We start from the raw sequence: 26,553 nt of genomic DNA on the forward strand, positions 1-26,553 counted from the left end.
CCGACGCGCCCCGTGTTCCCTTACGGACGTTGTGACGTAGCCTACTCCGACCGAAGTGTTATTTGCAAACACCGTGGAAATAATATCCGGCTCCGATAGTGATTCATTTTATCAATTCCTTACGCCCGTTGTACTTTTCTGATAGGCTAATCCGCCAGTTTTTCTGAAATTTGAGGTCAGCTCTTCACCTACGGGATTTCTTCCAACGAGGGGAATTAAATTTGAAGCAGGATTTCCTGGGGCGCGTTTTACCAAGTGTGTGAACTGTAAAGAGGAACGCATCGTGTTATTGGAGACTTTACTCTCTATTCAGAGTTATACGCATACCTAAAATGTTTTAATCAGTTGGGAACCAAGTGGGGGGTCGTCATTTAAATGGCATTAAATTACATAATAATCTGACATTGTTCAGCTGCTGCAACACATGTTCTAATGGCTGGGTAAGGAGGGAATTCTCTCTCTCTCTCTCTCTCTCTCTCTCTCTCTCTCTCTCTCTCTCTCTCTCTCTCTCTCTCTCTCTCTCTCTCTCTCTCTCTCTCTCTCTCTCTCTCTCTCTCTCTCTCTCTCTCTCTCTCTCTCTCTCTCTCTCTCTCTCTCTCTCTCTCTCTCTCTCTCTCTCTCATTTTTGCCTTACCTGCCGACTTTTCTACCGGAGAACTTCGACCTTAAACATCGTTTTGGATACTCACCTGATCAGCGCGCAAGAGCACAGCTGACTCAACTTTGAAGTCATGAAACTGACAGTATCAGTCAGAGCGCGGCGAATGTTCTTCCAATCTCTCTCATGCCATCTATAACGAAGACTCGAGGACAAGAATGTGACAGAAACGGCAATCATTTTATCGCGATTTCGTTGTCGAATTGTGGAGATTGGATTAGGTTATTAACAGCAGACACACTGCACGTGCTCAGTGACAGTTTACTTGTTTTAAGGGCTGTGAAAAGAGCGAAGTAGGAATGCTGACCCGATATACATTGCCGCTGAGTTTAAGTTTTCGGCCTTCTCTGTTTGGTCATTGTCTTCTCACATCATTTTTCATTTTATTTCAGGTAGGACTTCTTACTCTTCTTTTTTCGAATGTAAAATAATGAAAAGTTTTTAAAATGTTATCTTTATTACATAGCATCAGAATGATATTTCATTATATCACCACTCGAATTTAGAGTTTACATTAGTATCAAGAAACAGTTACTCTGTATTAAATGAGAAAGGATGTGATAGAGAATGTTTCTAATGTGAATCATTTAGCATTTTGTGTTGGTTTCTATGTTATATGAAGTATACGACTTTTGACATTTGAAATATCACAATCGGATCGACCTGTGTGTACTAAACAGAACTGGAAAACGCTCTGGGCATGCTGATTTTTGTCAGGTCGGAAGGGTTGATTTTGGCCACTTAAATACTTTCCTCGACGAACGACCTTTCAGTGTTTCGTCTTTTAAAGGGGCTATTCTCAACATCAGATCGTTTTTTAAATTATTTAATGTAACTGGAAATGGTCCAGTAACGACATAATGAGAAAATAAGTTACAAGAAAAGCCTTTACTTCACAACGTATGAACAAAGTAATTAATTACATACAGTCTCGCGTGTTAATTTACTGAGGTGTCCAGTGGAAAGAATATAAACAGATGATACATAGCCTCTTTAATCGCGTGAAACTAATTTTGGGGACAGTGTGAATTGGGGCTAACTAAAAAACAAGCATCTGGTATCAATCCAGGACACTCAGACTCAATTTCTGCACTTCAAACTTGAAGGCGCTCCCGCCACCAAGCGAGTAGCGCTCATTCTTTACCGCGGAGTGGGGAATGGGGATGCCATGGGGTTCATTGATCCAAGCAGACTGCTCCATCCAAATGCGCGTGAGACAAGTGTTTGTCAACAAAGTTGTGTAATTTGCGATATGCTTTTAGTCGAGGCTGATGGTGGTTTCCGTGCATCACGATTCTGAAGCATGGATGCAACACGCAACCCGCCCGAGAAAAAACTTAAAATAGTCCGTATTTATATCTATGTACAGCAACGAGTAAAATATTGAAAATAGCTCAGACACAAAGTATATGTAGAACAATACAAACTGTATGCACTTTGTTTAAAAAATGTTCGTTTAAATTGTCCAATATTAACATTAAATGATATAAAATATTTTATAAACTCATGAATAGAATGGCATTCGAAGTTTTTTTATTGTAATGTTTACATTTTGCTAGTAGTATTACTGCATCTTTCATCCGCAGCGTTATAATAATTGTTGGCGTAAATTAAGCAATCTAGTTGAAATATCGCGCTTGAGGCTGCAGCCGTAGTCTCCCCATATGGTACTTGAAACAACAACAACAGCACCGCCACTAAAGATCTCGAGGCACACATTTAATATTACAAAGCCTACTATGGCCACGGGCAGGGTCAGTTGTTGCGCACATTGCAACAGCTATCAGATGGACAAGGACAGTGTGTTAATATGCAACTGCGCAGTAGTCCATGCCGCAATAGACAACCTAAACTGGCTCTTCAACTGGTGGGAGTTATATCAGAGTAGAAGTCGCCTTTGGACTTTTTTTGTTGTACGTAGGTGGAAACTCCTCGTTTGGTACAGCACAAAATCCGCACAAAAGCGCATGCGAGTTTGTGGGAAGTGAATGAGCGCCCTGCAGGGGAATTATTACGCTCTACCTCTCTCGTATCTCTCTTGTATGAGAGATCAGAGCCAGCCTACTGCGTGCTTCTGCGTGGATCATTTACATTTATATGTAACAATTTAGCAGATGCTCTTACCATAACGTGACACTATTTCACAATACCGTAGAACCTTTTCGATATTTATTCGTTTCTCCTTGCCGCCTCTCCCTGTCTGCAGTTTGCTCGAGGTGAGCTGCAGAAGTCGTGCATGCGAACCGCAACGAACAAGGTGAGCGAGAGCTGTCGGCTGGCGTGCCAGTGTAGACCCTACCCTCCTTTACCTCCCCCGCCTCCGCCGCCACCGCTCCCCAGGCTTATCGTCCACCATGGTAAGTGCTCATGCTCCGTTTCACTCAGGACTGGGCCAAATTTGGGTCCCTCACGGCCCCTCAAGGGAGTCCCTTTTGGGCTATGGCTAAACATAAGGGAGCCATTACAAAGTAGCCATGTAGGTTGAACAGAGGTCTAATTCCTCTTAATATGAAATGCTTTTCTTCTGGAGGTCAAATGTTCCAACACTGTTCAAAATGAAGGTGGTGCATGGACCAAAGTGTGTGTCTCAATGTGTTTGCAATAGAAAAAAACAATGAAGAACAACAATGAATTGCATTTATATAACATTAATTTCATGATCTCAAAGCACATCACAGTGAAACGCACTTCAACCAATATCAATGTCTAGCGCCCACTTGGGGGATCCACAGTAGCCATTTTGTGCCATACATTACCTTGACCTTGGGGGTTACGTGGCAAGGTTGAGAAAGGCAGTTTGGGAATTCTTTTAATGACCACTGTCAGTTAGGACCTTGGTTTAACATTTAAATGATTGGAATGAGGGGGTAGTATATGTGTCTGTGTCACCCTGTTGTGCTCAACCCAAGCTGCACTGCAACAGGAAAGGGAAGATCAGTTAAAGAGTGGCCTGGGCTGTCGGTGAGGACTGAGGGAAAGACGAGGCTGTGTTTGGCTTTGTGGAGCGTGGGTTGATTTGTAAAGTGTTTTGACCCTGGGGAAAACTGGGAGAAGATCCTGGAACTCAGCCTGCTTTCCCCCCCCCAGCACAAGGACCCAGATGAGTTCATTAAATTATAGTCTGGATAAGACAGAAGCTAATGAACTGAAACTGAATGCTTTTGAGAGCTGGGGGAGGGGGTGGGCAAGGTTTTTAATATCTCAACAGGACATATATCCCCTCTTTACACCATCCTCCACCACACACATGCAGACACACACATACACACGCACACACACACACACACGCCCCAAGGGTAAAAAAAAAAGCACTTCAGTACACTATCGTGAGTCGGTGGTGCTAATTTTTACACAGTAGGCCTAGTTGTGCTGCTTTATGTAAACCCATTAATGTAGGCAGAGTATTTATGTTTGAAGCACAGAGTAGAGGTTGCGTGTGGAGTGTCTGCCCAGCCTGATTCAAACTAGCATTGTGTAATGTGTTCGTAAGACCGCAGTAAACATGCAGCCGCGATTAGATCACTGCATGGCTCCCCTAAGGATTAATATAATTCTGGGAACAAATATGTGAAATTAGTGATGTACGCAATTGGTGAAAGGCAAGGGTGTGTTTGCAGCCCTTTTAAGCAGTCCTGAAACTGTCTGGTGGCATTAGTGTGAGTCTTCCAGGATATACTGTATACGTCCCACTGTAAAACCCGATTATTATGCCTGACATGGTGCTTATCTGGGTTTGTTTCTGCTCCTTTTTTAAAAGCATCTTCTGATGGAGGTTGTATATTTTCCCAAAAGCTGAGTGGGCAGACAATAAATACATGCTTTACGTTTGCTTTAGTGTTGAGGATCTGACTGTGAAAAGGAGTTTTTAGTGATGTTTAGTCAGTTTACAAACTTTGCTTTCTCTCAACGGTGCTCTGACCAATTTCCAAGCACTTTTTCTTAGTTAATAAGCTGATTGAATAGTACCTCTCACTCCCCTTAATTTTGTGTTGATTAATCACTCAAAATTAATCATTAATCATTAATCACAAGGCCACATTTCTTTGTATATGATATACATGCTCAGGCTTGCTGAGCATGTCCTATAATTTAGAAGAAAAAAATTAAGGGGTTGAATATTCTTTTAAATGACAAACCTTTGACAGAGGTAGTTTAAACTACTTAACTTTTTAGTTAATATTAAAAAGCGCCATTCCCAGATTTTTTTCAATATACTGCAAGACCTTAGAAACTGGTCCTGGATCATAATAATATGGAGCCGAAATAACTGAATCTGGGACAGTATTCATTTTCAATATTCATATTTTTGTATTACTTTATTGATGGTCTGCAGCATTTATGATGTAGTTTAATGTACAGATTTATGGGTCCTTAAATTTTGGGGTCTGAAACTTGAAAGGACGTGAAAAAAAATTGATTTGTAGCAACACTATTTCAAATAGCTCCCAGGGCAATAATGACTGTGTGTTTTTACCTAATGAGTTCTCTTTTTGCCAGCACCTCAGTTATAGCCATTCAAAATTGGAAGCACTTCATTCATTTTTAACCGCATGAATACATATTAGCATAATTTTAGTCTGAAACCCTCCAAAGCTTCAAACAAAATGTGCAGTGGGTTGACTTGTAGATGTGGGGCACAGCATGGATATCTGGGTAATTACAGTTAAATTGCTGAGGGTTTGACTTGGCAGATTTTTATGAGTTGCGACTTAAAGCCAGAGTATTGGTTTTACATGGGCAGCATGCCTAGCTATTCTGCCTCGGTTGTACTTAGAATACAATTTAAAGGAAATTATGATGACTATGCAACCTAAAATCAGGGGCAAATATGACTCAAAGCACATTCCTGCCCCAGGAGAGTGGTAAAAGTTTTAAAATGGAAAAGTATTCTTGGATGAAGGACTAAAAAAGTAAGTTAAAGAAAAATAAAGGGATACTTTGCCTGACTGTATTAAATCCTACAGTGTATTCAATTCTATAGTGGATCTGAGAAAATGTGCTATGTCATTCACAGTCTTAACTGTGAAGGACTCTTTTCCCACATCACTTGACACTGAATGTCCATAGATATATGTGTGCACACATATAATGTATGTACATATTGAATATGTACCTTCACCAATGTAGGTCTATTTGAAAATATTTAAATGTGAAATAATTCCGTTTACAGTGTGATGTTGTACAAAGTGCGTAAATGCACATGGCAATGATCAATATATTTTATAAAATGTATATTTACTTTTGGCACATTCAAAACATATGATGTACTGTATATATTGGATCCTTGAGTGTCTGTGGCTATTTAACTTTTAGTGCAGGCTGTGGTAAAAGGAATTCACATTTGTGCATCAAATATGTATGGTTCATCCTTAAATCCACCCTGCACGATGAATATGGAATGAAAATGCACTAACACTGTAGGGCAGAAGCAGTTTGTTATTTTATCAGTCTATTCCAAAATAGCTGGAACCACACCAAAATAGAACACGCATTATTATTAGATTCCTGCAAGGTCTATTTTCAGCAGCTGGTCTAAAGGTCAGGGGAGGGGGTTTCTCTGGCTCGCACTGATCTTCTGGCAGACGTTTGCGGTGAATCGAGCCACCGGCCAGCCCGGGTGGCTAGATATGAAGCACAACAATAAGGGCCCAGCGGTCAGGCAGTGGCCGCGGCTAGTGGCTTTGTCCAGCTCCGGGCTGCTCGCGGGCCAGTGCTTTTCATCTGAGCTCAGCTCCAGGGAGGTGGAAAGAGGTCAGAGTGAGACCGTGGTGACAAATGGATATGCTGGTTCTCACATTCATGCTCTTCTTGTTTTTGTCATAGCAAGAGGCTTTGAGATGCCTTTTAAATACTAATACATTCCTGTCTTGCCATCACTTCCATTAAAAATTTCCCCTTTTTCTAATATTAGTAAATTTAGTAATATTAGTTTAATAAAGTTTTATTGTGTCACAGGATATTCCCCCCCCCCCCCTCCCCTCAGGGTTTGTGGTGTACCATAGATTGTCAGAAGTTGGGTTGTTGTTCAGCCATCAGGCAGTACTTTTCTGCAGGGTTTGATCTCCTCCTCTGTCATTATACAATAAATGCTTTTCACAGACAAGTGCGCACTTGACAAAAAACACATGTTGGGTTTAGACAGCCATGATATTTGATGACTATTTGCTGATTTCGTGAGGTTTTCTATAATCTACAGTGTTATTTGCAGGTTGGCATGATAAAGGTGAAGCATTTCCATATTTCCAAAAATCTTCACTGTAAAGCACAGAAGGACTTGGAGTTTATGTCTAAAGCTGCTCAAGGAAAATTTTTCTCATTAGAAAATACACAAGGTAATGCAAACTGGTAGATAAAATATGAATCGCTGTTTTTTTCTCATGATATTATCAGTTATTGGCTTTGATTATGTTAACTGTATCAGTCCATGTGGTGTAGCAGAAGGACTGTATCAATCCTTTCTGTGGCTGTGCTGACAGCGACTCCCATGGGGAAATGTATTATTGGCCACATCATTGCCCAGGGAGTTGGAGTTTCAATAAGCAGATTCCTCTGGTCCAGCAGACGCTGGCAGTCTACATTAGCCAGCTACATTAGCTGTGCGGAATCTGCAACATCACAGCTACAGGACTACCGAGTCAAAAGTGAACACTCTCACTCTCAGAGAGTTGAATGCACTCTCAAACATGGAGAGCAGAGGATTTTATAGTGCTGGGATGGCCTACGCTTGCAATTTAGGAATTCCAAATTGGGAGGAAAAATGGAGAGGTATGAAAAAAACACAGGCATAATTCCTGTTATTCTCAGCAAATTCCCTGTCCATCTTAGCACCCCTATGGTGGGATGTTGATCATAAATAGGATTATAAATATGACGTAAATAGGATTATGAATATGTGGGACATTTTTAGATTGCTTCATGTAGCCCAGGTGTACTTATGAAAATAGCTTTCATATTTCCTTCAGGGAATCAGTGATTAGAGGTTCAGTTGTTCGACACACTGTCATCCCCCCCTTTTTGTGACTGCTTCATGTTTAAAATTATTTCTGTTTTATTATTTACCCTGCAGATGCTTGCCATTAATTGCAGGTATGCTAGAAAGGTTAAATCATCGGTTGGTTGATAAACATGGAAATATGAATCCAAAAATATGTATGAAAGCAGTGTCACATAGCATGTTTTGTGAAGTGCCATGCTTTTTCAGAAACCTCCACTGTACTTGCCATCTTCCTCCCCAAAGACCAGTCAGTTTGAGTCCGCCTCCCATCAATCAAATGCAGGGTGCATCTGAAGCAGAAACCTGGTTTTTGTCTTGCAGCAAATTATTTGTTTCATTTTTGTCAGGACATTTTAACAGTTTTATCCCTTATTTTTCTTTTACACATTAGCATACCCAATAATATTCGAGCAAGCTGCTTCTTTTCACTCCACAGTTCAATAGCTGAGCTACACTGTCATTCTATACGAGTACAATGATCTGCATGCCACTGGTGCAGGTAGAATGCAGACGCCCATTTGACCGGAAGGTTCTCTCCCATCACAGTCATTTATGGGAAACTGCCGGGGGTTCTGACAGCCACAGTCATTGTTTCTGGTTAGCACACTTGTTTGTAATGTTACAGTGTGTGAGTGGCCTTAATTGACACTTTAACATAACTGTGACATACAAATATATGCAAACATTCTAAAATAAATTAACACAATTTGGGAAGTTCTGCACTCATCAAAATTAGCTCTCCAAAAAAAAAAAACAACACTCACATTTTTGTTAGAGGTCAAATTTAAGGGCAAAGGTTTACTGAAAGTTTATTAGCCACATAAACCCCTGAGAAAATCAGGGACAAATGGCAGTCCTCCACCAGACCCCTTACTGACCCCCAGTACTACTTCAGTACCCCATGAGCCTCCATTGCCCAACACCTCCAAAGCACTGTCATCTGGTGTCATTTTAACAAGGCCTGGGGGACGGTCAAGCCAATTTGTCAACCAGCCCATCTGCTGATGTGACAAGGATCAATCGAACCAGGCCAGGTATTTCCGGAAAAGGCAGCATTAATGGATCGGCATTAGGAGATTGGTTAAGTGCTGTGGGATTGCATTAAGGGGGTGAGGAACGCATACGCTTGTTGACCACTAATGGAACCTCCGGGCGTGGTCGTGGACTGACAGCAGGTGATGTCCAAATCCCATTTGGTTGCGTGTGTGTCTTTATTTAGAAGGACCCTGCCGTATGCTATTTTCAAGGTCATAAAATTATCATGTATTTCTGTGCCAACACCTTAATGATTCAGCAAAATGATTCTGGAATACCCATATTTAATTGTCTATTACATTGAGTAGTTCAAAGTCTTAATACTTAACCCTTGGGAATATGATGTACAACCGTACATTAAGGGCTGGTTTCCCATGAATTAAGCTTAGTTCTAGACTGAAAGAAAAATTCAATGAATATGTCCATTAAAAAATGTTTTTAGTCTAGGGCTATAGGTTTAATCCATGTTTGGGAAACCATCCCTAAACTGGACTTGTTTAGTCTAGGATACAAGAATTACTGTAAACGAACAGCATTTTAGCTAAATGAGCATGTGTGCATCTGAAGTACAGATTGATGATGGTGTTGGTGCTAGCCTTTTTCCCTCTACTTTCACATCATCATGTAATAGGACCCAAAAAACGTTTCACCATACCCGTTGTCTACAATTCGACTTAGTGTGCCTGGCTTTCCATTTCAGCTTCAACTTAGTTTTTGCGGGTCAAATTGTATTGGAAGTCAGCGAGAGACCTCTAGAAGAACTTACATAACGCACCGGCGAGTCGGTGTACACAAGTATATTTGCTCTTGTGCAAATTCGTAGAGAACGCAAGCCAAGTCGAGCTCTTGTAAACCGCTGAAGTGGGCAGTTGTTTGCATGGCTGTGTATGAGTCTGAAACGTCTCCCTCTTACACTAACAACATTGCGTGCACGACAAAACATTTTCCACTCGTGTAGACGTTTTGTTCCTTTTCAGGCAGCTGTTCGGCTGCTTAAGCGGTCTTTGCCTGCATGCGATGGCTTATTGTATAACCAGCCTGTCCGTATTGAACTCATGCTGCCTGATAAACTTGGAGATTTAAATGAAAGGCTCCAGAGATTTTAAAAATAAAAAGTACTTCAGTAAACTGAAAGGGCCATCTGGTGAATGAATCTGAAACAAGTATATTTCACAATTTCTACGTGTATGGAGGCCTTCTAATTATTTGTGGTCATTCAGTAATTCTGTTAGAAATACTTGATTCCTTGAAATACACAAACACACACACGAGTATCTATGTGTGTATTTGTATATGAAAAAGTTGACATCTCCTTTATTTTTATTGACTGATGCTCAGAGGGGCAATAGCCAGATAGCAGAAGTCAAAGTGATGACACTGACGCATAATGTTTTAAATGTATGATGTCATATCCCCTGGGTTGTGCTGTTAGTGGTCATTGTTAGCTAAATCTCAGTAAATGACCAGGACTCAGTTTCTTTCACTCAGTCTGAGGAACTCCTCAACCGTCTCTTGAACTAATTCAAGGGTAAATGGGAGACTACTCATTATTTTCTGGAGGTTACATCATGACGTTGGAAAGTGAATGTCCCACCTTATACTCCATTCCTTCAAGCAGTCACCACAGAGTAATATTTATATTATATTAACTTACATATAGCATGGAACATTTAACACATAGGTAATGCTAAAATGTATTTTACAGAGAACTTACATTTTGTGCATGGTCCATTTACATTTACGGTCCAGGTTAAATTGATTTCTGAGACCCACAGCATTAGCTTAACAACCTTGAAAGCCCTTTATTTACAACGGCCTTTTTCCTGATTTATTGCAATTTCCTCAAGACATGCAAGGCTCCCTCTCCCCCATAATCCCTGACCCGATTGAATCCCTGATTGATTTTGATTTGATCAACCTCAGCATTCCGGTGCCTCAATTTCCTGTACTACTAAAATCTACAGCATCTGTAGATTTTCTCAGATTTACTCTAAGCGAACCCATTTGTTGAGAACTGGTCCTGTGACAGCTGAGCTGAGTCATGTGAAAGCGCTCTCTCTCTCTCTCTCTCTCTCTCTCTCTCTCTGTCTCGCTCTCTCTCTCTCTCTCTCTCTCTCTCTCTCTCTCCCCGCATTCATACTGTCCAGTTAACAGAGAATGAGATGGGATCCCCCCATCACTTCATTGGGATCCTGCCCCCTGTAAATCTTTTCATCGGCAGAGCAATGCAGAGCAATCTGGCTGAAAGCATGCTGCAGCCCTGGCAATTTGTCATGCCTACCCGTAGTCTCAGAGGTCAGGCAGTCACATGACCCTGGTTCTGGCAGGGTGATGGCTGAGGCCATTCTGGCTCCACCATGGCATAAGTTTAGCATGGCAGAGCATAGTGCTTACGTCTGTGCCAGGACTTGCCACGGTATGCAGAACAGGAGTGATGCAGGACCATGGACAGCTCAGATTTCACCCACAGGGGTGCTGTGGGACTACTGATAGCCCACACTCTGAGTTACAGGACATTGGACAGCTCAGACCTTGCACAAGGAGTACTGCAGGTCCATGTACGATGCCACTCCTTATCATAGGCATGGCACAGCTGCAGCTCATCGTTAGTCAGAACAGCTGGGGCTGATTGCCTCATCAGTGGTCCTGAAGAAGGCATAGAGTTCCAAAGTTACCCATAAGCCCTTATGTTTGGATACAGCAAACAGACAGCCCTCAGAATAAAGGGCTGTTTCACTCTATTAATTTTGGTGTGGCTGCCCATATTAGCCCAGTAATGAACCCTAAAGGAAAGGGAAATGATTTATGTATCCAAGAAACCACCAAAAATGACCATGTCCGATCAGCTGCCAGCTGGGCCAGGCTAATAATCTACTTATCCTCTGGAGCAGATAGAAAGATATTCTGATCTAATAGCCTTGGCCTTGCTTAATGAGGTTCCCTCTCTACAAGGACACAGACGAAGCAAATAAAGGACATATATTTAGTCATTTAATTAAACGAAAAAGCACGTCAACAAGAACTGCTCGTCATTTATGGTTTGCCATATCTTTTCAGGTTTGCCATATCTTTTTAACTGCCGTTTTATGGATGAACAGAGGCATTGAGAGTCCCAAAGACGAGCACACTAACACTCCACGCAGCCTCCTAAAACAGCATATGCAGTATGTGTACTGCGTAATCGTTGCGCTGCCAAATGCCTAAGATGTTAATGGGCACTCTCAGTTTCCAGCTCACACGTGCCATAATTACGATCTCCCAAGCTGTCATTTCCTTCATTCTTCAGGCTATGGAATGATAGGCAATAGATGCTGCAGTTTTATGTTGCTTTTTGTGCTTCTGCTGGTAATCCTTGTTGATTTTGGCCTGTGGAGGGATGCAGTTATTTAGGCTATTTCTCACTGTTGGGTTTTTTTTTGTTGTTGTTGTTTTTTGAGTCTTGTTCAAAGGGTTCTGTTAGCATTAGTGTTATATTAACACTGTAAGCAGATCTGGCACTGTATGACTGGACCATTTGCTAACTGTGTTTACAGGAGGTCCAACCAAGTGTTATCAATGGCATTTTATCCGCACTTGTGATCTACGGTTTACAAGAGCTTTGCTAGAATATGAGAGAGTAGATTGTGAGCTGTAATGTACTGTACATTATTGTATGTGTTTGGTAGTTTTCTAATGCAAATGTTGAATTTAAATTCCTGGCTACCTCTGGGGTGCATTATACTGATTTGGAACTATGACTGGGAAAGTTGATAATATGGCTCTCACCTTCAATTATTGTTTTTTTTCCCCCTCTTTTGAGTTATGGGAACCCCTTATTTTACATGTTTAAAGGGAAAAAAATTCCAGCATCATTTGTAAGTGTGGCTCGCTTCAACATTCAGCACTCTGCACCAAAGCCCATCTTGCATGCTGACTGATTCTTTTTTTTTTTTTTTTTTGGAGCAGTGTATAAATGTTTCCAGAACTGTCTTCTGTTAGGCTTGGATCTGGTGTACTGCGGGGCACACATTTCCTTTTGGAACATGGCCAGTGAGTGGGGAGCTGGGAGGGTAGGCAGCCATGTTGGAGGCTGTGCGATGTCCTCTGACCTCTGCTTTTCTGTGCTGTGATGAGCCACCCACTGGAGCCCATGTTTTCCTGGTAATGCTGGACGAAGCACAGTGATTGGCTGCGCGGATGCAAGCAGGTCCGTTTTCACAGGTCCTGTAGCTAGTATTGGGAGGGACTTCACATGCAGTTTAACAGGGGTCATCAAATTTTCAAGATCCTCGAAAATGTCCACCCCTGGCTTTGGTACCCAACTCCACATAGTACGTGATGCCTATCCTTTGGGTCTATAGCAGATGTTTCTTCACTACAGTATAACTATGCATGTAGAAACATGCTCCAAGAATAATTAAATAATTAGTCCAAGTATTGTATATTTGTAACAAGAACTTTTCTGTTTATGTCAGAACTGTTTGTTATTGTCTTCTGTGTCATCAGTCCTCTCATTACTGCAATCCATTTGGACAAGCAATCCCAAGACCAGTAATTGCATTAGAATTAGACTGCAGTACAAAAATAGCCTTGTTTTGCTCCCTGAGGTCAGTGGTGTGGTTTCCCTGCAGCTTGATACTCCAGCTGTGCAGGAAAGAGAATCTTAGACACGCCCCCATATAGTCCCAGCATGCCTCTCTCTGCTGGGTCCCCATAAGAGTAATTCATGTTCATATCCGATATCTGTAACATATGTTGGCTTGTACTGCTTGTATTAAACACTACATCAGTTATTCCTACTTGCGTATGCTGGAAGCTTTCCAAACTGTGACTTGGCATGATTTTATTACTTAGCAGACACCCTTACCCATAGCAACTTCCACAGCTCTCATTTTGAATATAGTACATTTGGCATGTGTGTAGCTGAAGCTAAACCAAGTCCAGGTAAGGGTTTAACTAATGTGTACAACAGAAGTGTCCCATTCTGGAAATGCAAAAATATCACAATGAGGTGTTGAGAACTATCATTTTTACCTTGCATTCACATTATACTATCAGTTTTGCTCCACCCACTGCACCAATGACCCTTACACTTCGCAGGCAGGAAGTGACGCTGTGTTCAGTCTCCATCATGAGTACCGTGTTGCTTCTTGCCTCACCATTTGTCTTTTGGCCTTTTGGTGCATTCCATTCCCTATGGACGGCCCCATCATTGTGTTTATTCGAGCCAGACCGCTATTCAGCCCTGGAAGGCTGCGTGCCGATTGGCTGTATTTTAGGCAGGGACTGAGAAGCTGCTGAGTGGGCGGTGCAGCTGAGGCCGAGCGGTTTTTTAAGGACACGCCCACAACTTTTCGCAAGTCAAGACCAGAGGGCCAGCTGCTCTTCTTATTAAACATAATGTGGTTTTTTCCACCCTGGCAGTTCTACGGTACGGAGGTAACACATGCGCACGTCACTCAAGATGAACCTGCAGTCTCCGCACACTCCAATCGAGCTGACAGGTTTATTAGTTTTTGTTGGCGCTTTTGCGCATTTGCAGATCGGATGTTGTGGGATGCGATGGGGCGCAGCGTAGGACGAGATGGGCGGTGGCGGCTCCGCCGCATCACGACAGCTGCGCTGGCCCCTTGAACTCCTTCACATTCAGTAATGCACACGCAGATACGCGTGCCTGCCGCAAACCTATGTTAACTGTACTAGGCATTGATATTTATTATAAACATCCTCGAAGCTTCTGTTTTTAGAGCGGGCAAGAGAGAGAGCTAATTGTGTGTGCGCGTGTGTGTGTGTGTGTGTGTGTGTGTATGTGCTTGCATGTGCGATGTGTGTGTGTGTATATGTGTGTGTTATTGTTTGCGTATGCATGTGTGTGCATATGTGTGTGTGAGTGTTTGCATATGTGCCTGTGCATGTGTGTGTGTGCATGTATGCGTGTGCATGTGTGCGTGTGTTTGTGCGTGTGTGTGTGTGTGTGCAGTCGTTTCCGTGTTTTTGTTTGGGAACCAATGTGGAATACAGAATCCAGAGCCCATCTGGTGAACACCTCCATAAGGACAGAGAGAGGGATGTGCATGTAGAGAGAGTGGGCGAGGGGGCGAGGGGGCACACTAGACAAGTGGCCTGTCGTGATGCAAGCCCAAGCCTCCGTAAAGTCCCAGCAGCCATTGCACTCAAAATACAGCACACATACCATCCCCCTAGAGTCAAAACCATATCATTCTGCACAGGGAGAATATTGTTCATATTAACACTGTTATGTAGGCCAACTAACTGAGATAACACATAAACAGAGAGAGCTCTATTTCCTGTAAAACTGAGATTGTTTTTATTTAAAAAATCTACATTAAATGCATTTTTATTAACTGATTTAATCTATGAAGACTTACACTTACAGCCACAAAGTGAAAACTTATCCTGGAATAAGTAAACTTTCCTCTGGTTTGAGGCAATTGTTGTTCAATTAGAAGTCCATTTTCCAGAAGAAATGATTATCACTGAACAGTGACTAGAGTGTTTTAATAGGAAAAAGAGATGAACCGTGAATTCCCCAAATTGCATTGAAAGAACAATAATAACTATGAAAGTACATTTGCTGTACACCATTACTTTTCAGAAATCACTCGATCAATAGTACCCCAGACAACCCCAGCAGTTTCCTGCTTCTCCAAGGAGGCCAAGGGCAGGTCAAGTCTGATCTGATTCAGAGTGTCAGAAAAACAGGAAAATTTGTAATTTTGCTGTTGAATTTCTGATTTGTGGTTTTGAACGAGGTGCAGTTTTCTTTTTTATCTGAGAAGTACCACTCAAGGTGTGTCGTGGGATTCTTTGTCTATTTGGAAATAGCCAAATAAGTGAAGGTCACATACTTTGGTTAATCTTAGTTTGTTTTTACTCCACTCATTCCAGCTTTTGGTTATTGCTGCATGCCAGCCGTACCTTACATTTATCCCATGCACTCTTTTCCTTGGGATCGATTTCTGCCCTGGAGAATAGTTTTGCCTTCAATTCTCCTCTTGCTTTTTCCTCAGATTATCAGCAAATTTTGTGTTTGAGTCTGTTAATCGATTCCTATTATTCAAAGCAAATGTTGGCTTTCAGATCCATCAAGATGATTAAAAAAATGGATAAAATCTGCTGCTGCTGTGTTGGCCAACCAAAGTAATTATTTCGGTATTGAATTTTGTGTGGTTTGAGTAATGCTATGGTATTGTATAATCAGCATATTGTAATTATCTAGGCCTGGATTCTGGGGAATTTCAATATAAGAGCACTAAAGGGACCTACCAACATGAGAACTGTATGGTATCCACCCACATAATTTGGTCCTGTAGTAAAGCCTGCAGATTCCTCCACACTCTACAGTATAGAGTCATTTTTGCTGGGCATTTAGTACGAACTATAATTATTACACTTGCTGTTACTTGAGGCGTTTATTATACATATATGTTTAAGCCCTGACCAGTCCTAGACTTACTTATGACCTGGTTTTATTGTATTCTAGATATAAATTTGTTTGCCTTATGTTATACATAGGGATGTTATGGATTATAACAGACCCTGCTGAGTTATCTACTCAATGTATTTATAAAAAAATGACTGCTTGGTTTCGTCTCATCCTCTTGACATGTGCATATGTGTGTGTATGTGCATGTGTGTGTGGGTGTCTGTGTGTGTTTGTGTGTGGGTATGTGTGTGTGTGTGTCGGGGGGGGGGGTATCTTAGATCAGCAGTTATCCAGGGAATCTTCCATCTCTCACAAAGGAGACTGAGATAAAGATAGATGCTGTACATTATTCATCGTAAGTGGTTCTCATTACGGGACCGTTGAGTGTTTTCAGGAATCAGTTCTGTCCAACCTTGAGCTAATTGCATTATTCCTCAGGGATTTATTTTCCAATACAACATGGTGTGATACAGTATTGTGCAGCTTAAGTACACGTACAAATTATTTGAATGGTGAAACATTATGGTTATTTGCAGAGGTAGTGGTCTTCTAAGTAACTGATAGTTATTTCAAAGGCATCTTACAAATTGTTTAACACATTTACACCTACTATCTAATCTGGCAAATAGCCATTGTTATGGGGTTGGTCAATGTCAAAGGCTCATATTTATTAATCACAGTATCCCTGTGAAATTGCACTCATGTTTCTTTGCTGTTGGATTTTTTCCAATGCACTGATATTTATAGAAGTTTACTGTTTTGGCTTTCACCTCAGTCCAATGTGTGTAAGGCACAGTGCATCTGTGTAAGCATGCCATAGGTAATACTAATGCCCATTTCATAACTGCTGAGATTTGTCTCATTCTGTAGAATGTGTCATAATTCCCAACATTGAAGTTTGTGCACTTTGTGTCATTTTTTTAAATATTGGTTGTTGAATGTTTCACAGTATTGCTGGGAGGATTTTAGGCTGGACTCTAACCACCCCCTTCCTGCAGATCCACTCGTGCCCCCAGTGGAGTCATGGTGGAAGGAGACGGTGGTGCTGGGGACGGTGGGGTGCGTCTCTGTGGTATTCCTTCTCCTAACGGCCATCATCGGCTATAAAGCCATAAAGAGGTAGGCCTCGCTGCTCTTATACTCACTCACCTTGTACCTCACCCACTCCACCACACATGGACCACACTGCACCACAGTGCACCACACCACACTGCACCATACTAATCCACACTGAATCATACTGAACTGCACTGGACCACACTGCACCACAGTGGACCACACTGCACTCCACCACTCTGAACCATACTGAACCATACTCAACCGTAGTGAACCACAATAACCTAAACCACAGCACACGTCGTGGCGTCTCTCTCAAATTTGCAAAAACTTGTGAAAATATGCACACCCTTTCTTTGTTCCTGTTCCTGTATGGGGAGTGAGATGCACGCCAGACCAGGTAACAGGTGGATGTCAGCATAAAAGTGACTGAGACGCATCAGGGAACAGATGTGTCTCAGTCTAGAAAACAGGTGTATGTCAGTCCAAAGCCTAGACAAGCACCTCAGCGCTGCGCTTTGTGAGGTCAAGCACGGCACGATGAGATCCCTATGCGTGCTGGCGGTTAGGTAATGCTGCCAGGGGAGCAGACATACAGGCTGTCTGACAAAGGCCTCGAAGTGAAATGGCTCCAGACAGACAGCTGAATTCAGCCAATTAAGCAGACGCTAAAATGGAAGGAGGCCCCTGGGTGACGCAGCGCCCCCAGGGGGTTGGAGGGCACATTAACGTGCTCGCATGCGTGGGCGGTTGGAAGAGGGGGAGTGATCCAGAGCTTGAGACAGACACATTTACCAGCTTCCTACAAACGCATCTTCTCATGACTTTGTTAATCAGTTTGCCATGTTTCGCAAATTAAATTTGAGCAATTTATGTGCACTTTTTGAGGTTATGTGAATCTCTTGTCAGTTACCTGTACCAGCTGAGGTACTGTCTGTCTATCTGTCTGTCTGCAGAATTACAGTATGGCATGTCAGAGAGCAGTTAGATTATTTGACCTACAACCAGAAAGGTACAGGTTTCAATCCCAGGTGGAGTACTGCAGCGGATCATGAAGAGTCGTGCTTTCCCCACAGAATTCCCTCTAAATGTCTTTCCCTCTAAATGTACACACCCAGAAGCCACCTCCCACCAAATTACTAAAGTTTGCTGGGAAGAAGGGCTGGTGTGGTCACTGGAGTCACTGAATGGCTGACTCACAGACCAGTTTCTTTGGGTCTGTTACAGGAAGTGAAATGCCATATTTAGGCTTGAACCGTTCACAGACCGCTGAGTGGGATTTATTCAGTGTTTTAACCTATGAGACCTAGCCATTCATTTTTGTCCAGTGTAAGGGACATGAGTCTCTGGTCTTAATCTCAAGAACCATATACTGTACTATGCTGATACCTCATGACAAGGGACATTCAATAAAAAATAAAAGTGTCAGGAAGTCAGCCTGAGTCTCCGTTGTGTTCCTGTTTCTTTATTGTTTATTTCATTTTTTATCGGTTTATTTTGTTACTTTTTGCGTTTTTTTGTGTGTGTGAGTGCATGGGGTGTGCTTTGGTTTTTTTTCCTTAGGTTCCTAGTCCCGCCCACTCACCTCATCATTCAATCAAGCATCGGCAGCCATCTTCACCTGCGTCTCATCGTCCACTTAGTTCTGTTGCGATATATTTTCGGTTAGCCCATTAGTCTTTGCCAGATCGTGCCTCTGTTTTTGTCAGTTGCCGTTCAAGCCGTTACTCCGTATCTCTGTGACTTCCCGGTTTTTGAATTTTGCCTGTTTTTCGACTACGTATTTAGCCTGCCTGCTCTATTATCCTAGCTTCTGGTTTTTGACTTCCGCCTGTTTCCCTTGACCTGGTCTCTGCTCCCGATTCTGTACCTTTGCCTGTTTGTGTTTGGATTTCTGGATTTTCGACCTGCGCCCGTATTTCTGACTACGAGACTGTTGCTGATTCTGTACCCTGTTTTGGAAATAAATCGCCACGTTCTTACTGGACTTTTTGGTCTGCTTTTGAGTTCCAACCCTGGAGCCTGACAAAAAGAAACAATATTTTTGAAAATATTTTCATCCCAACCCATTTTTGTCATCCAAGGCACTTGTATGATATCAAAATAATAAAATGCTTAACCTTTTTTATGTCACGTTTAAGGAGGTTGAGGGAGCCCGTTTTGTGCCTCCTGTGGAAGACATCAGTGTGGAGAAGCAGGAAAACAAGGCTTTGCTTTCACAAAGTCTTTTTTCATTTAATGCTTTTAGCAAAGCCTCATCTGAGAGCCCAGTCATAACAATGTGTCAAGAGCACTGACTTCCTTTAATGTTGTGTATGCAGCGGTGCCAAAGTTCCACTCGTAGGAGTACCATAGAAATTTGTACCATACCATAGAAACTTTTGGTGGCACCAATAAAAATCCGGGTGTGCCTAGGACACCCAGTACACAGTGCACCACTGTCAGTGGTATGTAAATGACACTCATTTACAAATCCATGGCTACCATGAATTAACCCCTTTGTGCAGATGCAAAATCTGGCCAATCCTTGCCCATTTTGGTAGTGCTATTTAAGGCTTTATAACTCCATATGTGAGCATCACAGAGACTTGTAAAATGGCTTAGGTTTACTGTAAGTTGGCAAAATGTTATAGGGTCAGGGCATGGTCTTTCTTAACCATCTTTTTCTGCCTGGAATGGGTTCTGCATTTATTACATAAGTTTTATTTCTATTCATGAATATTTGAATGTGCTTTATTAGAGCTTTTATAGATTTGCTTAGCCGAGCAATACCATCCCAACTGCCTAATTAGCTCAAGATCAACCAACCAAACCCAAAAACAGATTCAGCAACATTCTTCAGTTGTACTTTTGCCATTATAATTAACATTTTTTTCTGGCAAAAGTCAACAACCCATGTAAAGGTAATAAGAAAATGGTTGATAAACCTCATGACATAATCTGTCTAATAATCAATGATTCATACCAGTAGCCAAGTGCACCCAAAATTCAACATTCAGACAGCATTCTTGTGGAAGCCTTCACCTGCTTTTCACAATGTAGGCTGCAGACCTGTCCATGATCAGTGACCCCCGTTTACCCCCCGAAGCAGGTTGAATCGTTGCCATTCAGGATATTGTAGTGCTCACATCTAAGACAAAATTTGTTGTCCTGGTGGTCTCTCCATCCTCAGTATCAGGCTCTTAATAATGCGTTTGTTTGTGGAAAAAGTTTGGACCAGATTTAGGAATCAGCTTCTGTCAGCAATAGGTGAGGTGGCCTCCGTTTTAAATCAATGTCCAACAGTATGTATTTCTCATGTGGTAAATTAAGTTTGGAAAACATGTTTTATGCACTGTAATCAAAATGTCTCAGTCAGTCTCCATCAAAGCTGGCTAGCAGAAATTGTGCGTCCGCATGGGTACGCTTAGTCAATATCAAAGCGCCAAAGGTTTGTCAGAGGAAAATAGCCAGTGTTATTAATAGCTGTAAAATACCATGGGAATGGGCTTTCCCAGTGAAAATAAGACTGGTGGTCCCCAGAGAGGGGCTGTAGCGTATTAGATGCCAGAAAAAGGGGATGGGAGAGATTGGGGGGGGGGGGGCATGGGTGTTGTAGTCCCCAATGGGTCTGATATCCCAGTAAGTATGCCTGTAGAAGTTTTAATTTTTCTCAGTCTTGTCTTTTCTCCATGTTATCTGTCAGAGACAGAGAGGGGATGAGGGGATAAATCCTCATCCATGCTTCTGGCATCAAAGAGAAATGATAGGACTCCAAATAGGATCTCTGAAAACAGCCATTGCTGAACGGCTAACGGAGGACAGATGATAGAGATAATGTATACAAACTGATGTCGGTGCCATTTTCAGCTTGCTGTAGTGGCAGAGGGACAAGGACTACATTATTATTATTATTATTATTATTATTATTATTATTATTATTATTATTATTATTAGGTATGTTGAGCCAGGAATGGCTACTTAACCTTTTTAAAGCTGCTGTGAATGAAGATTTCCATACCTCATATCAAAACAGGGCAGACAAGCTTTAGGACAAAATAAGCACAGACTCAAATTTACTCCTGCTTAAATATTCTTTCATGTCCTTGAGCAGTACGTGTCAGTTTTCTTTGCATTGATATAGTAAGCTCAGTATACATTCATTGGTCCCTCGTCATTAGAATACCCTTCAAAATGACTTTTCACTTTTTGGTACCAAAGTAGTGATCCTTTAGTTAAATGTCCCATTTTGCTGAATTTGTCTTGAAATATAACCAACATAGACCACCCCGGTTTCTAGCAGAGACGCTGTACAGAGCCGCTGTATGAAATATTCATCTGTACCTGCAAAGTGTTGTGCAGCCACCTGGCATGTTTGCATTGCACTCCATTCATTATTGAAGGCCTGGTCTGAGAACCACCGGGGATTATTTTGAGGCCTTTCTGTTGAATGAAGAGGCCCGGAATGGCGTATAGAGCCAGGAAAGCACTCCTCTGCTCTGTAGTTTCACTGGAATGGCAGTAGGGGGATTTCATTAGCCGCAAAAGTGCCTATAAATAGAAGGTAGGCGTAAGCACAACACTTTTCGGAACCAACTTATTTTTGTGTGTGTGCGTGTGTGTCCATGCTTGTGTGGGTGTGTGTGTCCGTGTATGTGTGTGTGTGTGTGTGTGAGAGAGAGATTGTGGGAGTCTGCTTCATACAAGCTTATTTTTGTGTTTATCTGAGCCAGTGCTCACAGCCCCACTCCTGACAATCATGTTGAATGCAGTTTTTGAACGTCACTGGTCTTAACAGTCTGGTAAAAACTCATCTTTCCCAGTAGGTGTTTCAGTCTGACATATCTACTTAACGGAGAAAAACTGGAACTAAGCAGCTCCATGTGTTTACATCGATCAGCTTCTGGTTTGATCCCACTGAATGGATACGTCACAATCTGTCTTAAGCCTTTCTTAATAACCATGCTTACTACCAGGCTCAGCAGCTCACTTCCTGTTTAATACCAACAGCCATACTACCCTTTGAATTTCTTGTTTCCTTCATAGCTTACGTTTCAGGCTTTTAGCAGAAGTTTTAATCCAGGACAGTTTATATTTACACTTGTACCTGGTGGCTGAAGTTGTACAGGACTGGGCTTACTTGGAGACTTTGGAGAACAAAGCTACTTCTGGAAGTGGTGTTAGTGGGCCACCCTCTGGACCAAGAAGACATGAGATGTTATCTTGTGGTTGGGAAGAGCTTTCCCTTTTAACAGTAAAGCACTTTGAGATTTCCAAAGCCAAAAGCATTATATCAATGTAATCCATTATTAGTCCAACACCAAAAGTGTCGTATTACTAGTATCACCAGATGGCTTGGCTATCTGTGATGCGCTTATTTATTAATCTCCTGAAGGTTACTGGTTAAAGAATTTCAATTTCAGCATCATACTAAATCAGAGGAAGACCTGGAAGTTTGTACTTTTAATTTGAAAGCCATGATTTCAATGCTGTTAAATGGGGGCCAGCTTGACGCTGCTGGCTGAGTTACTCATAGCGTTGAGTCTGGATCATCCAATTATATAAACAGCTCCTATTATGGTATGGACTTCTTGTGTTAATTTGCATTTTCAGGCCCTAGAAGCTCAACCACTACCATGGAACATGGAACCACTACCATGGATTTTTTGGATCAGAATAACAAATCATTTATAATGTCTTCAAAACGAATAGTTTAAAGGGGTTATATTTTGATCAGGTCTGTTTCAGAGCTGGGATTTTTTTAAATATTAAATATTAGTTTTTTTGTTACAAATACTAGGGAATTCCTCATGCATTTGTGGGAGTGATGCTGTTTATCATTATCTGTTCTTTATAAGCCCAAATATAAACAGTTGCCGAATGACCGATGTCATGAGCTTGTGAGTGTTTACTCAGTCAGCACCATGTTTATGTGAGTTTTGAGGCCCTCAGACAATGATCCTGCCAGCAGCCCTGGCACAAAGCCAAGCTTGGCCAGGACCCAGAGCCTACCCAACCGCCACTGTCCTTCAGGGCTTCAGGGCATTGCATGCGCTCATTGAAGGACCTTGACTGAAAAAGGTGACTGCTAGGTAGGGCAGCCCACCAGGTTATGCCAGGAGACGTCCACCTGGCAATTTGACTTCCAAGTAATACTGGTACTACATAGTTTTGAGTCAAAGTTAAGGTCAAATGTTGATTGAATATAAGCCTTGTGAGGTTCCATTAGCTTCATAGAACCATCTAGAACTTGACAGATGCAGGTGCACAATATGTCATGCTTACAGAATCAGTGTCCACCAATCTGCTGTAGTGAGACCCCCACCACAAGGCACATTTTGCACATTTAAGCTTCATAAACCTGTTCTGATTCATCTCACAACTCTTATTTGTAGCACAAAAAAAACATCAATCTCCTTTTGTGGAAAATACCTTGGTCATTCTGTCAGCCAAGAAGCAGCTTTCCTTTAAAGGATGGAATGGGAGGTTAAGTAAATTTATTACAGATACGCAGTCCTTCTCAGTCAGCTTGGAACACACAATGCGTTCTCTAGTCATCCTCTGTTTGAAAGCTGTTCTTTGCACTGTTCCTGTTCTGTCACAGGATATACAGGACATAGAGCTAAATGCTCCACATGCTGGTGCCCCCACAGCCAGGTATCAATTGGTATGCATTGTCAGGGCTAAAGGGTCATGGTTCCTGTTCCATGTGTGACATAATTTGTCTTCCTGTGAGCAGCACCCATCTGTGATATCACTCATATTCCTATGAGCAGCATTCATCGATGAAATTACATCACTCATCATGAGCAGCATCCATCCATGATGTCATTGGTCTTCCTTCCATCTGTGGCATTATGGGTTGTCCATGAATACCAGCTGTCTATGACATGACTGGTCTTCCTTTGAGCAGCATTCATCAATGTCTTTAGACAGCTTGATTTACTGACGCCACTGAAAATTTATCTGGGAAAACAGATAAATTAGTTGACTTTTAGCTGAATAAGTGGTTACCAGGACAAAGACTCAAAGCTTCTTGTCTGACTCACTTGAAATGCTGTATGTTGCAGGAAACCAATGCGGAAGGAGGAGAATGGGACAAGGGAACTTGCCATGAGCTCCCGCAGCGTGAAGTTGGTGGACACCAATAGCACCGGAGTGTAGGAGGCCTACGGACAGGAAGGGGAAGTGATGCAAGCTACTCCAATCAGAAAAAGAACACCTCCTCCCCACAGTGCAGTCAGGAACGGGGAGTTATGAACTCTGGATACACTTGTAATTCATGCTTTTGTGAAACAGAAACGAGTGAACAATGGGAGAAAGGGAAAGAAAAAATGTGAGTTAATTTTGGAGGAAGACAAAGCGAACTTTACCTGTAGGCCAGGCACCTCCGTGCTGCATGAGGCTCCAGGTGTTCCGTGGACCAGCTGACAGCTACCAGCCCCAAGGAGGAAGCTGTGGCCCTTGTGACTTTACTGTGACACTGCAGAGCACAGGAACAATAAATCACAACAAGCAGTCGCATGCACTTTTTAATTCCCTGTGAAACTTATTTCCACCCCCTCTCTCTCTCTCAATCCCCCCCTCTCCTCCCCCCCTTTTCTCCCTCCCTCTCTATGTCTCTCGGTACAATTATGTTATCTCATCATCCGCAATGTGTCTGAAATTGAGGCACACGAAGGAGGAATCGGCTGGAATTCAGGTACAATGTTGGAGCTTCTAGGTTCTGTAAAACATCTCCTTCCAACAAGTGAGCTTAAATTTCAGAAAAAAGTTAACTAAACGTATGCATGACCAGGTTGTTCGGACTGGACTGCTGTTGTCCTCTATGCAATCTGACCAGTGAAATGAGAAGGAAATCCCAGTTGTGGTAAAACAAAAGCATACATATTTATGCACTCCTGGAAGGATGAAGGTTAGTCTGACAGGTGCAGTCTGGTCACGCGTTTATTTAATAATATTTTATGCCCCCCCCAAGACACAGGCACATGGGTGATTAATGGCTGTTATTGTCAAGAAATGCAGCTCAAATAAAACTAAACTTTGAATTGATCTTAATTTCTGAATGATATTATTTAGTTATTTATTTGGAAGTCTGGGCTGGTTGCCCGCCTGGTTTAGTGGCAAGGTGCCATGCTGGTTCAAAACACAGGGACAGATTACCTTGTCACAACAGATGCATGGTTGTTTTTTATTCATTCAAGGTTGTGATGATGATGATGATGATGATGATAATAAAGATGATGATGATAGGTACTAGGGAACCGCAAGCTTGTTTAATCCTGGTCCAAAGCTATAGTTGGAGATGTACTGAAATGTCCTTAATTGCATCCAAGCAGAAGCGTTGTTATTCATTTCCAGTACATTCTGTTTCTCTGTGTTTTAAAATGGAGATGGGGTGAAAGGCTGAGACTGTCCATCTGTTTCATTGTATTTACATGTTTGAGCCTAATGAGGAGCTGGTTTGAAACACCCCCGACAGTCTCACTTTGGTGTCTCTTACCACATTATAGATGAAGAAACAGCGCTTAAATATTCATATTAAAACTGATAAAGTAATTAATTACTGTAATTAAAACGTTCCCTGCAGTTAATGCATGTGCAATAAAAAAAATACTGGCTTTGGTTTCAGTAAATTACATGAGATCAATGTGCCATCAGTGCCAAATAACAGTTTTTGTAAAATGAATACAATTGTTTGCTGGACATTCATGGAGGTTTGGGGAGAGACAAATGTCATTTACATGTTATATGTCCTGAATTGTATCTTCAAAAGGTGGGGTGTATTAATGATGCATTTTTGCTTGGAAAACATGCAACCCTAGTCGCACATTGGGTCTATAAACTGGTGGTTAAAATGAATCAAGAGAATACAGTGAAGGGACTTCATATTCTCCTCAGACTAAGCAAAGTTTATCTACCATCCAGCCCAATATACCCCCATCTGCCTCACTTACAGAAACAGGGAATCTTTCTGACTGGTTTCTCAACTCTTGGCTGAAATGACAAGCGTAGGCCTTGCATTGTGGCATTCAACTGACATATGCATGCCTGTCAAGTAACCTATCGCACATCTGTAATATAATGTACAAAGGATTAGACTGAAATGTAACAAATAATGCATGAATGTAAATATAAATAGTTAATTATTTCCCTTCTTTATCATCTATTCCATGTACAGAATAAAGAAATATGTTTATAGGGAAATATATTTAAAAGGTTGAGATGCTATCAAGCGGCAATGAATAAATGTCATGTTATTGGGAAGAAGCCATTCATGTATATTGGGTAATTAAAGTTGTTGCACAATGTATGCGTTGCATACTAAAATGGAAAGCATATATATATTATATATACTGTGCATTGTAATAATTTAATTTCAATATGCGTACTTTTTTATTTTTA

General features: G+C 41.7%; 1 protein-coding gene and 1 long non-coding RNA gene across 4 annotated transcripts in view; one reads left to right on the forward strand and one right to left on the reverse strand.

The window, feature by feature from the left end:
• On the forward strand, window positions 1-25,111 carry LOC118228781 (proline-rich membrane anchor 1-like). 2 transcript variants are annotated; one of them, XM_035420194.1, is made up of 5 exons: window positions 1-440; window positions 934-1,050; window positions 2,865-3,015; window positions 17,112-17,232; window positions 24,219-25,111. In XM_035420194.1, exons 2-5 carry the CDS (start codon window positions 958-960, stop codon window positions 24,310-24,312), a joined length of 459 nt encoding a protein of 152 aa, XP_035276085.1. In that variant the 5' UTR covers window positions 1-440; window positions 934-957; the 3' UTR covers window positions 24,313-25,111. The 2 variants fall into 2 exon arrangements, with proteins under 2 accessions (XP_035276085.1, XP_035276086.1); XM_035420195.1 differs by lacking the exon at window positions 934-1,050.
• LOC118228782 overlaps window positions 24,227-26,553 on the reverse strand; it is a 9,041-nt gene continuing 6,714 nt past the window's right edge. For both annotated transcript variants that reach the window (XR_004765537.1, XR_004765536.1), the window contains 2 exons: window positions 24,522-24,631; window positions 24,227-24,317 (listed from right to left, as the gene is read on the reverse strand). This is a non-coding gene — a long non-coding RNA (uncharacterized LOC118228782). The remainder of the gene's footprint in view (window positions 24,318-24,521; window positions 24,632-26,553) is intronic.

The sequence above is a fragment of the Anguilla anguilla genome, chromosome 6 (genome assembly GCF_013347855.1).
Source record: "Anguilla anguilla isolate fAngAng1 chromosome 6, fAngAng1.pri, whole genome shotgun sequence".
In the NCBI taxonomy this organism is placed as follows: Eukaryota; Metazoa; Chordata; class Actinopteri; order Anguilliformes; family Anguillidae; genus Anguilla; species Anguilla anguilla.